Here is a 13,867-nt window from a genome sequence, read left to right on the forward strand (position 1 = left end):
CATATTCTGCTTCTGACCCTCATGATCCTCCTGCCAAGATCCACAACCCCACTGCCATTCCTGTTTGGGGTTAATGTGCACACTTTATGGATTCACCTCCCTGGACATCTGTACGGCTGATGTTTGACCTTATGTTCACAAAGTGCTGTTAGTCTGAAGCCAAGAATACCCTGAATATATACCCTGGCTTGAGGCTAATATTGACATCAAAGTGGCCAGCAAGCTAACACGAACATATGAAGGGGAAAACACACTGCAGACTGTACAGATTATTTAAACAACCAGAGGAGCTTTAAATTCAGGTAGACTTGCACAGTAGTGATTGATGTTCTGAGTCCATTTTGAAGCATATTGATAAATAGGCAACTTAGAAGCAAAATTTGCAATAAACCTTGAGAAAGAAGATTTAGTGATTTTTCCTGAGATTTGTTTCATGCTGATTAACAAGAAGGAGACTGGTCAAGGCATTTACAATTTAATCTGCTTTAGGAAGATTTTGATTTTTGTGTATCGATAACAGGCATTATAAGGCTTGTTCTAAGATACCTGCAAAGAGAAATCAGCCCTATTGATACCAGTTATTTAGGGTGCAGGAACATTTGTTCTTCTACCCCCAAGTAACAATGACATCATATAGTACAGAAAAAAATGCAGTTGGTTGTGACACAAGTCAGCTCAAAACTGCAAGGTGATTAGCTACGTGATAAGGCAGCGAGGAGTTGGTGATATTAGCCTGTAATTGTTAGTCAGGGTAGGTAGCCCAAGTGGAATTAATTCCATAACTTGAAGGACAGATTAACTTCTTTCTCATTGTCTAGTCTTCAGAAAGAGTTTTAAGAGCTTTACCCACTACCAGCAAGAGCTGCCAGGGGAAAACAGAAGCTATGAACTCCGGGAGACTGGCTTCCAATTGCATTAAATCACAGAATCAGGTGAAGATCTGACCTGGAAGCATTAATCTCAACTTTGGGACTTTCTACAGAAGGAGCAAACATTGAGTGCCTTGGAAATTTTCATCTGTGGTTATCGGATTGTTTTTTTAACATTTTACATGACCAGCCTCTTTGAAGAAGAAACTGGAGCTTTCGATTTGCAAAGAGCAAGTCTGTATGAACTTAAATCCTTTACAAGATCTGCCCAGAACAAAGCGGCGCTGAATCACAGTAACTCTCATTTTGATTTTTTGGCTGTCACGATTAGTGTTACGATCACTGCTGCACAAAAACGCATCTTAAAATCACCACGGAGCAGAGCAGCTCAAACCAACAGCGTGGCTTCCTGAACACTCAAAGCCAACGAAAAGCAGCCACCACCTTCACCTGCATCCCAGTTTAGAAGACCCATTACCATGACTAATTGCCGAAATAGCAGATGAAGCAAACAGACACGTGCACACTTTAGCCAGAACAGCAGAGGAAAAGATTTTGCATGAAAAGCTGACAACACAGTTTTTGCGGTGCTCCGTTGCTGCTGCTGCACATTTATTTATACCATACCTTCTACAATTAAAGTCAGGAACCATGGCAGTGAACTGTACACCAGAGGGACACCAGCTCAAACTGGGAACATCAAAAGAGGCAAAGAAAGGAAAAGGGCGGTGATTATTGGATTGTTACGGAACAGGGGAATGTTAAAAGACTCTCACTCTTCAATATCTTAAAACAAAACCAAACACACACACACACAAATAACTCAGAAATAATGCAGTAGCTAATAAACATATTTCTGGCTGCCAGAACACACCAAACGGGTAGCAGGACAGCCTGTACTTCCCTCAAACCCATCCCACCCGTGAGTATACAATGGACCAGAGAAACTGCTCCTTGTGGGGAGAGATGTTTTGGGGGAACGCAGGGCTGAAACACAGCAAAGCCAGTTTTGCATAAGTAATCACAAGGCCATTGTGTTAGTCATGATTAGTATTTTTCTGGTACCTCTCATTCCAAAACCAGGAAAAGAACCCCTTACAAATATTTAATCACGTAATGCCCTCCATACAAGAATTAATAACTTCAGGCTACACTTGGGAAAAGTAAGGATGGAGAGTTACATTCTGAAAAGCTGCACAGCAAATCAGCGAAAGAGGCTGGGGAGAAAAAAAACAGCTTGTCTTGCTATTAACTTGGGATTAATTCAAATCAGGGTCCTTCAAGCAGTGCTTTGACTAGAAAACCTTTCAGCTCCCATACCCCAAAAGAATCTGAAGTTACATCAGGAAAGACATAAGCAATGCAAATACAGAATGCAAATATTTTGGTTGTCATTTTAAATACTGCTTTTGTTATTTTTTCTCTGCAATCTCATGGGTCAATTGCAGGTTTTGCAGACACAAAGAAATCAATCTTTTTGTCAGCTACGGCATACAAAAGACCCCTAAATACTGGAAAAGCTGTCCAGGAAATGTACCCATCAGAAGGAAATTTTGCATCAGCACAGATCTGCCAACGCAGTGCTGCACCAGTCCTGCTCCCAGCCCCTGGCATCTGATCCACGCATGGAAAGGACGAGGCCAGAGCATGCTTTGCTCCAGGCTAGGAGCCTACAAAATGAGCAGCACAAGTCTAAGCATCCCTGGGCCAGGATTTGTGAACGCCAGAAACCTCAGATGGCATAAAGGAAGGTTTAAAGCCACTGACTACATCTGTCACTTGCCAAGTCCTTGGATTGGTTCCATACACAGCACAATCTTGAAAACATACAGGAAGGATTTGGTGGCTGGTATTCAGTGTTGGAGTGCAGATAATTACTATCTGCTTTATTAAGGATGTTAATTGGGTGAGGATGTCTCTGAAGTACCTATGGTTTTGCACCCAGGTGCTCCAGGTGCTCTTCACTGGTAGCTCTCAGCTCGGTACCTAAACTATTCTCTGTGAAGACCTTCCCATCACATGCCAATATTTCAAGGACTTTTTCATGATCAACTACACCACGATACCCCAAGGAAGGTATCAACCATGCTCTCTCTTTTCTTGCTCCCCCCAGCCATCTGCTTGTGGCCATGACACTGCTGGGCCCTTGGAGCTGTCGCCTCCTGCCACTGACTTGTGTGCAGAAGTCAGCAATTTTGTGTGGTCACTTCAGAATTGAAGAATAGAGAATTCTCCTCATTAAATAAACTATACACCATTTACACCTGATACAGCACTTTAAAAGATGCCCTATTTCTGACTGTTGTAACACGTTACAGCGACAACACCAAGTGCTAAAACTGCAGGAAAGGGAGGCAGAGGAGAGGAGGGAGAGGAGCTGTGCATACATGCAGAAGGAGGCCAGGAAGTGGTGGAAGATCTCAGGGAAGGATAAAGGCCTTTTGGCAAGGGCTATGGAAAGCAGCCTCTTCCAGAATTATAATGCTCCTGGTGAGCCACCCACAATCTGTTGGCAACACCATAAAAACAAGAACAAGATCACTGTATAGCATGCAAAAACCCTTTACAGAAAAAGACATGGGGAGGAGGGAGAGCTGTTATGTACAACAGCCTCGTGTGAGAGCACAAACTGATGGAATTAGTTTCAGGCTCCTGCTCTGCAACTGGTGGTAGATAATATCAAAATGGTTGGGAGGCCAGAAAATAGTAAGAGAATGGGATATCACAACATTCTCAAAACTGACCAGGTATTTTAGGTTGCCTCTTTGAGACGTTTTTGTGACTTTACGTACAAGTTCACCGTTTCAGGACATTATGACTCAAGGTCTCCTGTGTAGGAGCTGTGGTAGCATTAACAGCCAAATGCTAAAAAGATGATCATTTGCATGAGCTGAGAAGATGAGCGCTGCGCTTCTATCTCCAGAGCAGAGCAATGCAAATAAAGTGGCTTCTTAGAAGTAAAAAAGCATGTTCTTTCTTGTGCCTTTCCTTTAAGAGCCCTCTCCTGAACTGTACAGCCCTGCTCATGTGGCTTCATTTATGCTGATGCATGGTAAGGCCCTAGAAACATTTTTTCCATCTGTGGAAATAGAGTAGGTTGTTTACGCACACAGCTAACACGCACTTCAGGTAACCAACCGCAGCCATTTCAAGGGAAGAGAAATCCTCAGTTAACCTGCTGCAGGAGGAGAAGCTGCAGGCTAGGGTGAGACCAGAAGAGGTTGAACCCCGGAAGGGGAGAGGTTAAACTTCTCTCTTTTTTTTGGTAACCTACAAACGTATAGATGTGGCCAGTCTGCAGGGTTGCTGAGTCAAAAATTCAGTGTTCTATTTTCTGTGTTAGGAGACTGCTGAAAGGTTACGTGAGTGAAAATACAGACCTGCGTGATGGGCGAGGAACTGAAAGCGTGCTACACACCAGGAAATGCGTGGAAGTAACGAAAAAAACACTTTCTATATGTTAAGGAGATGGTTTTAAAAAACAGCAAAAGAGCAAAATGAAAGCCATTTAAGTTAAGAAGCTGCAGATGTACAGAGCGTTCTGTACCTCTGAGATCGCTTCGGTGCATCCCCTCTCCAGGTGCCCCTCCTGCACGCCCTGGCACAAGTCTCGGATGTGCTTTAGGTACAAGTCAGGCACACGCTTCCAAGTAAACAGTTATTTTAATACAGCCCAAATCTTACTCATGCCAAAGACTTAAAATATGAGTTCTGAGATGTCTTCAGGTTATTAATACATCATTCTAGAGAAAACAGCTTGAGATTATGCTCTGCAGGTCAGAAAAACTGCCCTGGGTCAGGCTGGCGAGGGAAGGCAGCCAAGCAGGGGGTACAACTCTACCAGGAATGCTCTGAGAGGTAGGGACTAGTTCCAGGTTTACTAGGATGATGGTATGGGGTTAGTAGACACTCAAACACCAAACGGTTAGTCACATTAGCTGGCTTTATACCTTCTCCTATGAATGGGAGGCTTCTTTATACCATCCCCCAGAACTCGCATTGAACTGAAAATGAATCATGGACAGTGGTCAGACACTCGGATGGAACAAAATGAACAAATGGCAGCTGAAGGAGTAATATCCAACAGACAAACAACAGAGAGAATGGAAGTACAAAGAACACACAAAACAAAGTACTGAAGGAAGCAATGAGCCTCTCTTTTCCTCCTCTCTCTCACAAATAATGTTTTTCCCTTTACAGAAAGGTTTAACAGGTACTGACCATGTTGCAACCTAGCTGCTGCCCAAGCCAGGTCAGTTTTAAGTTTAGATAAGGACAAATACTTGACAGAAGCTGTTAACAACCGTGATTAACAATGGCTCAAGTTTTGCAGTGCTTAATCCATCAGTGAAAAATGCAGGCATTTCTTCCCTCAGACACGAACGTGAAAAACACTGCATTATTGTTGAAAGACAGGCATTTCAAATCCGCCGTGAATGTTAGGAATTACTGAAGGATGAACATGCTTTTGTGGAAGCCTTGTTAGTTTTCTTTGTATTTTTAAAAGCAAAATGTCGACACGAGGATTATCCATTAAGTGTGTTTGAGGAGAGAGGAGGAGCAGAGGGGAACTAAGCATGTTCTCACATTTTCCTTAAGATGATTAATTTTTTTTTTAATCTTTTCTGTGAACATTTTGCTATGCTCATCCCTCTTACAAACCAAAAACACAACACTGGAAAAGACCAAATCCTACAGAAGATGGATTTTTTTTGGTAGGCTCCTTGGGTCCTGCCCTAGCAGCTCTGTTCAAGCCCAGCTCTGCTCCCTGTGTAGTCAGGACGGGATGGTTTCTGGTGGGACTGGGGGATGGACCAGGCTGCAAGACCCTGGCTGGGGCTGGAGGCATCTTCTGCAGCTTGGCTGCCTCCACAGTTGCTTGTGAAGGCAAGTGGCCCTGTTGCCATGTGGAGCCCAACTCCGCTCCCTGGGTTGGGTCTGGTGGCAATTCCTTCTTTTCTGGCTCATTTCCTGCTCATTTAGTGAGAGCAACCTGCTCGCTGATGGGGCAATGAAGTGCCACGGGAGGCAAAGGAGGTGTGGGAGCACAGACATGGGGTGATGGGGGGAAGCACAGGTCCTACTCTTAGTAAAAGCTTGTGCTCCACATATTTTCCTTTCAAAGGGTTGCAAAAGTCAAATTACTATAAGGGCTTTTCCCCTTTAAATGGAAAAGCATCTACTGCATGTGAAATAAATAAGCACATGCCCCAGGTTTAACTGACTTGTACGAAAACCGCTTGTTTGGGCTCCACTTCCTTGGTATTTCTCATTGCTTGCTAAGCAACGAGAATCTCAACATCACAACAGCCACGTATGAAAAGAACAAAGATAAAAGAAAAGAAAAAAAACAAAAACAAATAATCCAAATTCCTTCGTAACAGGAACACAAAAACAAACTGGAATCAAATCAGCAGCAAAGACCCTCCCAGCTTTTCTTTTCTAATTGACCTATGTGGCAGCTAGCCTTACGTAGCGGCAGCTGCATCTAAGACCATATGAGAATAATTACTGTTCCTTTACTGAAATCGTCTTGCATTTACAATGAATGTATTTTCCCATATCAGAAACTGCCTCTGAACTCTGATGCAGAAGAATTTAACCCCATCTGTTAAGCGTTAGCAGTAATTGCCAGCTATGCAGTTTATTACCCTCGGAAAACCTTACATAACAGGTCCTACACTTAAAAATAAATCTTTCTAAGTGAGTTTATGAGCTTATGGACTCATGCTGTCATAAACCTGCACGTATACCTGACGTTGAGTCTTTTGTAGCTTTAAAAGATAGGTATTGCCTAATTTATTGAAATATTACCTGGAGACCACAAATGAAGCCAAAAAAAAGGCAGCAGCAGTTAACAGAATAACAATTATAATAAAAAATCTTTCACCCTATGTTATTTATGGGGTCCTGAATGTTTTTCAACATTTATATTAAAATCTGAAGGGTCTATGATATTCCTTTAGTAATCCACACATATCCCAATGTGTAAAGGATGCACAAGTTTCCACTGGAGGACTGCTGCCTCTCACTGCATTATCCTAGTGGGCCAGTAACAACCTTCTAGGAACCTGTTTTCAGTGGCCAGTTTTAATTTAATGGCATCATAAATATAATGGCTCCAGTTATCTTAAAAGCCTGCTGCCCATGTTGACAGCAGCACTCAGCTGGGGCAGGCAGACAGGGAGCAACACTGCTGTGCCTCGCAGCCTCTGCAGGTCTTCAAGGGGTCTGTGGCAGGAGACGGCCCCCTGACCCTGCCATAACCATTGCCTGCATTTGCCCTGTGAGCATTAAAATGTATGAAAAACAATGGCCAAACCTACACCTGTTTCAGAGAGGGCAGGGTTTGACCCCAAGTGTTCTGCAGCCCAAACAGTGCCCGTCTGCACTGGGCACGGTTGTGAACATCACACCAGTTCTGTTACTGGCCTGCATCATCTTCATTTTTCCCCACTGAGATGGAAGGCTGAGCACCTTTTATTCCTACAGGCACATGGCCTGCTATAGCTGCCCCTCTTCTGAAAAAACAAAAGAGAAGAGGGAGAATCTTCCTGGGGACATGGTGATGTGTTAGATGGGACTTACTGTCCACAAGAGACTCAGGTAGAACCAGTTCCTTAAAAAAATTATCAACAGTCCAGCAGAGACTACCCACCTTCCCATTACACCAAATGAGGAGCCTCTACACCTCTTTTTAAACCCTGGGACCTGTTCTCTCTCTTAATACACAGCCAAAGCAATAATGGCTGTGTTTATTTTGCAGTCAATGAGATTTAACACTCCAGTAAATCCTTTAACAAAGCCCTTCCTACAGAAAGAGGTGCTGACAGTTCAGATGGAAGACCTGTCCCAAGGTATTTCCATTCGCTCTAATTAGCTTTGAGTTATTCCTTCTGTCCTCTGGAAAGCTACAGTGTACTTTTGGTATTAAATACTTTCATCCTGAAAGTTAATTGAAAATATGTAAGTTAGGAGAATGTTTTCACTCCTGTAAGTGAAAAAAAGAAGAGTATTTAAGAGTGACATCCTCAGGTTTTTCGTTTTATCACACTGAGTCCAAAGCTCCGATAACTCTGTGCGAGCGGGTACAAAGCAAAGCAGATGAGCTCTCCACTCACCTCCTCTGATTGATTTCTGCTTCATTGGTGGCATTCTTCCCTGGCCCCCAGCTGTGGCGACGGAAAGGTGACAGCGGCCGCATGGAGTTTCTCAGGACGGAGGAAGGAGTGGGCACATCAGTGATGCTGTCCAGTTCCTCGTCCTTCTCTCCCAAACCAGCGGGCTCACCCTCTCCTCCCTCTGGGGCTATCACGCTCGTGCAGCTCCCATCCAGGCTGCGCCTGTCCTTGGGCTGCATGAAGCTCACTGCAGGCGGGAAGGGAAGGGACGTGTCGCTGCCCAGGGACGAGTTCCTTTCCAAGGACATGGTGTCATCTGCGGAAGAACTGGAGCTGGTGACATCACAAGCAGACTGCTCCTCCTCAGGCTGCTGCGGAGGGAAACACAAATTAAAATGAAGGTGAAGCTAAGGGAGTACAGTTAACATTTCAAATAAGCATCGTTTTTAATAAATATAAAGAACATCTATATTTCACATGAGCCGAGAGATTTCTTAGTGGAGAGCATGAGGCGAAATCAGCAGTGACAAGAATGAGAGTTTTTGCTCTGGTTTCAAAAGAGGTTGAAACACATCCCATGAGACCCCAGCTGCCATAACCCTGGGCTCGGCTCCTCTGCGTGCCTTTATCTCCGTGTTATCGCTCCTCATGCTGCACAGAGAATCCTGCCCTTGCCGTTTCTGGCTGAACCTGTTATCAGTCAGGGGCAGAAAGCTGCCAAAGATTTACCAGGTGTTAATGACAGAGAGTGATTAAGGGGGAAACGGGTCATGGGGACTCCTGCTGACCAAGGCCAGCTTCTCCCAGGTGACCCAGGACAGGTTTGCAGTTTTCAGCCACGAGAACTCAAAGGCAACACACTGCTCTGCTGCACCGTGCAGTGCAAAAGGAACAATTATTCAGTAGCAGAAACCAGACAAAAGTAAAGGCTTAAATCCCCATCCCCTGCTACTTTCCATTAAGCAAAAAGTTAATGCCAGGGTTTGAAGAGTTTTTTTTCAAATCCAACTGTAATTGAAAAATACTGTTCCACAGCATCAGCCCACAGCATTATAGGTCTTGGTTCATACTGCAATTTTTGGTTTAGTTTGTTCCAAAAGCCGTCAGTGGAACCCAAACTGGTTCTCTTTGGCAAAAGGCCATGTGCTGACAATACAGCCTAGAAAGAGCCTATGATTATTCTGTGTTCCCCGTGGCTAGGATAAAAAACACAAGCATGTATCTGACATCACCTTCAGTCCGAAATGGTGTCTGCCCCGAGGGACTGATGTGGGAAGTTTCAATTTATTCTCCTGCAGAGCCCTGCGTTGTATCATTTAAAATAATAATAGGCAGAACGATCTGTCGGATCATATATAATAGGCTATTCACCAAAGCCACAGCAGCTAATTGTCCTCAAATAGCACGCTCGGTGGTTCTCAGCAGAAGCTGAGCATTCAAGGAGCTGCAGTCTGTCAGCTCGCCTTTGGCAGAGGACAGCAGAACACAAATCCTGTTCTCGGAAGGGCGATGGACACCGCAACCCACGCGGGAGAGGATGAGCAGCATCCTCGCCTCCCATTCCCGTTGAGCCCAGCAGTGTGAAGGGCTCCAGACACCCTGGAGCTTTTATGGGTGTATGTTATAAGGCAAAAGCTTCCCATTAAATCAAATAAAAAGACACCCAAGTGTTGCTAAAGTATTCCAATCAAGCATTTCACAGTGTAACGGGAAGCCCCGTTTCAGTTTTGGCTACCTTTTTATTCTTCCAGTTTAACAGGTAGACTTCCTAAGGTGGTTTCAATAAATGCTGCCACACTATTTCCCCTCTCTCATTCATCAAAAAGGAAAAGAAAAAGACAACATGCACAGCACAATAGCCGCTTTTAACACCCAATATTAAACAGCACAGTAAAAATATACCCAAAGGCATTCCTTTCGTGGCAAGGAATGTCAAATATTAACCACAAATTTATGCAAATTGTAGAAATATTTTACCGTAACTTTAAGGTATTGGATTTGACACGTATTTAAATAGAAAGTAGAGGTTAAAGCCAGGGAGAACTGAAATTCATGCCCTGTAAAGTTTTTGATTATGTTTGGCATTATTCAAGATAATCTGATATTTGTGTGAGTCAGGATGAGAGCTTACTGAATTGCTTAAATCCAGACAAATTAAGTAGTCATTATGTGGATAACACTCCTTCAGAGGAAGCAGTCTGCTTTGCTTTCCTGAGACGCAGGAAAATAGTGTTAGACATCAGAACAGCACAGCTGGAGGAGAGATGACCACACGCCAGCTGTGCAGTGGAAGGATGGGACAGTTCGGGAGCATTAAGTTTGGATCCTAATCTAGTGACAATAGCGCAGAACACCAAATCATACAGGGGAGCATTAGCTCCAGAGTTAAAAAAAGGAGTTTTTATTTCCCCGACAAGAAATACTGCTCCAGTTTAAAAGGCAGAACAAAAAATGCTTCTCTAGGGGGGGAGATTTAGGGTTTCTATTGTAAATTGCAGTTCAGAGAGAGATTTGAAAATGTGCAATATATTTAGTCCACTTCAAGTCTTACCCAGAGCATCCGACGGACCAGAGAACACAATAAACAGTTTCCTTGAACTTGTGGCCCATGTGTATTGCTGTAAACATTGTTCTTCCTTCACTTAAATGATCTGTGGGGTTTTTTGTTTGTTTCTTTTTCTTTGTTTTTGTTTTGTTTTAAACAAATGAAAATAGTTAATATGAAGGACCAGGACTCTGCAAAATGCCAAGGGTGGCTGACACATCTAAGAAACATCTATATCATAGCCACCCCTGCAAAAAATTAGTGAGCTGGCCAAGTGCCAGTAAATATACGTTGCTGTTTAATCCTATTTGAGTAAGAAAATACCCTGTTTGCAGAATGGAAACGGCTCTCTAATTTGTTCTTTTCCTACAGGAATAACAAAATGTTAAAAGAAATATTAATTTTCTTCAGGTTAGGCTTGCTGCATTGCACCTCAATGAATTCAACCTGTAATTATGACCACAATACTCGTGTCCTTGCAGACATGCGAATGGGCACTTTCTCTTCTTTCAGAAAACAGTACTTGGTGAGAACTAGTAATAAATAAATAAATAAATAAACAGGAAAAAGTAAAAAGAGAGATTTTGAGAAAGACAATAAATTCTTCCTGAATAGGGATAAGAGAAATCACTAAGATGGTAGGGGGGGGGAAGGATAACTTCCTCAACTAAATCCATTAATCTGCAAGAGGTCTTGATAAGAGAAATTGAAATGTGCTTTCAATTATTTTCTTGATGACAACAAGCAAAAAGCTGAGAGATGAACTTACTCTGTCCCCTAATCTTCCATGTGACAAAGACATTAATGGTGTTGTGGTATATAAAGGAGAATAAAAAAAAGACCTTGGCATCCTGAACTTTATTTGGCATACCATTACATTAAGGGAGACAACTTTTTCAGTTGGCTTGATACATAACCTAGCAGAATCATCTTTCATTCAGATCTGCTGTTGGCTCCAGGATGCCCAAAGTTAACCTCTGTAGTGACATCCTATAAATTATTTATCACTGTGTTTATGATTTGGAGTGGAATAGCTTTCCCCCGCTGAAAGCGCCTCTGTCCAAATTTTAATTTCTGAGGATTTGGTTTTTGTTTCTGAGAGACAAACAGTAACTCCAAGAAAATAAATACGGAAGATTTATGGATTTGTGTATTTCCTTGATCAAACCAAAACAAAGGCAGAACCTAAACATTAAGTTGCAACCCTTTTCTTTGACAATGAGCTACAGGTCCCTGACTTCTCAAGGGCCTTGCATCTGAATCATTTCCCAAGGGGCACATTTAGAAACTTCCTAGTAACATTGAATTTCAGTGGCAGGTTAAAAGTTAAGATGAGCAAAGCGTATGGGCTACGCCCCAGGACGTTGCCAGATGATTGTGAGAAATGACCTTATGCAGCATTAATCATCCGAGAAGGGTGTTGCAAAGTCTGCCCAGACGGCTGGGTAGAGACAGAGAAGGAAGAGGAGGATGACGAGGACATGGGAATGAAGCACTGACGCAGAAAAAAAATAAATAAAAGAAATTATTCTGCTGGAGCCTTAAACCTCACGTTGGAAGTGGTTTCTGGATTTCAGTGACAGCCTCTCAAGTCTGAAAAAACGAGCCAGGTTTTAATGCTAAAGGTATCTGAACCCAGGAGCTGATGTTATGCAGCTCAGCATGCATCATTCAGAGCGAAAAAAGGAGACAGCAAGTAGGAGGCTATGAAAGCCCCCACCTAACATCAGAGACACTCTAAGGCACCTGCAGATTTCACGACTTCACAGACCTCAGTTCTTCACAGCCCTGGAACAGAACCAGGGCTTAAAGTCCATGAACTTCACGTTATTTTTATGGAAGCATCCCAAAGAGCCTGGCTACACAGTAGTTTATTCCTCCTCGATTTTTTTTAATGTATTAAACAGCTAAGAGAGAAGGAGCAGCTTGTAAAACAACAACAAAACTCTCATAGATGAAAGTTCAACTCTTGCTCCATACAAAGGGGAAACAAGAACAGGACCAGCAATACCACTAGCAGTCATGATACTGAAAGGCTTGAGATCCGCTTTTTGTTCATAAACAGATTCTCTCTTCCCAATTAAATATGAAAATTGTAGTACTTATTAGGATTATAACGAATTGACTACAACTGACAAATGTATCTTATAGTACTTTGCAGAAGAAAGATTAAATCCAGCACTTATTTTAATGGTTATCAAAAATATTTGTAACCTCCATTTCCACCAGATGTGCTCAATAGCCTAGATAAAGGGCTAGGCTGAATTAAGGACCAAGCTCTGTACTTTAAACGAGTGTCCCTGGTCCTTATATAAATAACGGTAACTGTAGAAAAGAAGGGACACAGGGAATTGAGTTAGCCAGCAAAGCAGAGACAGAAAAAAAAAATTAAAAAAAAATAAAAAGTGAGTAGGGTTGTGATTAGCTTTGAATGACTTCCTAAACCAAACTTTTAAACCTTTTGAACTTTACCACTTCTAGACAAAGCCTGCAATCCACCAAATGATGAGAACAATGCAAGGGCTGCCAAATTAAGAAAAGGTTTCCCTTTCTGCAAAGAAAATTTCCTCACACTGCCTTTTCTTCATTGGCAATTGAAGATCCACCTCCCCAGTACCTCCTCTTTTGCCCCGTGGCACTCCCACTACGTAGCACTACCTATTCGTTTTAACTTTTAATTTTTGCTTTGCGTATTTGGAGAGGTGAACTTTCCACATAAAAGAAAGGGAAAAAGCTAAAACTCTATACGTTATAAAAAGTACTGTGTTCTCACAGCACTATTCTCCCACGCATCCCCATACAACCATTAAATCAGACTCGAATGACAAAGTCTGCTGTTGTAATTCATTCTCCACAAGCGAATTGAAGACAGTCTTCTGCTCTGCCAAACAGCCTTATATTCTCAGAATCCAGGGTCCCCCAGCTCTTTGAGAGTAAGATGGGAAAGGGTGAGGCTGGTGAGCTCTATGCCCTACCACATGCATTAAGGATGACTTTACTGTTCATTCATAGCACATGAGATCACTTAGCCCAGGCTGTGGTGTTTCCCGTCCTGCTGGAAAATACTCAACATCATCTGATTTGATTTATCCACACAGAATTTTTTTTCATTATATATATTTCTCTGCAAGCAAAGCGTGAAACCTACTCTGAAAATTTAGTTTTTCAGAGCAGGAACAGTGACGGCTCAAACAGGTAAGTCTGATTTAGTTAAAGCTATACAGAACCCAAGCAGAAGTTTCCACGGAGCTGAAACCAATGTGGTGGATGCTCTAAGGAAGTTCATGTCCTCCTTCATTCTGCAGCATTTCCTGGGTGCATTAAACTATCCA

At 42.7% G+C, this 13,867-nt stretch overlaps 1 protein-coding gene across 9 annotated transcripts in view; it reads right to left on the reverse strand.

The window, feature by feature from the left end:
- Positions 1 to 13,867, reverse strand: part of AKAP13 (A-kinase anchoring protein 13) — a 213,876-nt gene that overhangs the window by 43,460 nt on the left and 156,549 nt on the right. For 6 of the 9 annotated variants that reach the window (XM_032194919.1, XM_032194916.1, XM_032194914.1 and 3 more), the window contains 3 exons: positions 7,991 to 8,361; positions 4,820 to 4,873; positions 1,497 to 1,559 (listed from right to left, as the gene is read on the reverse strand). In XM_032194919.1, coding sequence (XP_032050810.1) covers positions 1,497 to 1,559; positions 4,820 to 4,873; positions 7,991 to 8,361 — 488 coding nt within the window. The remainder of the gene's footprint in view (positions 1 to 1,496; positions 1,560 to 4,819; positions 4,874 to 7,990; positions 8,362 to 13,867) is intronic. The other 3 variants (XM_032194918.1, XM_032194921.1, XM_032194915.1) reach the window with 2 other exon arrangements.

Source organism: Aythya fuligula, chromosome 11 (assembly GCF_009819795.1).
Source record: "Aythya fuligula isolate bAytFul2 chromosome 11, bAytFul2.pri, whole genome shotgun sequence".
In the NCBI taxonomy this organism is placed as follows: domain Eukaryota; kingdom Metazoa; phylum Chordata; class Aves; order Anseriformes; family Anatidae; genus Aythya; species Aythya fuligula.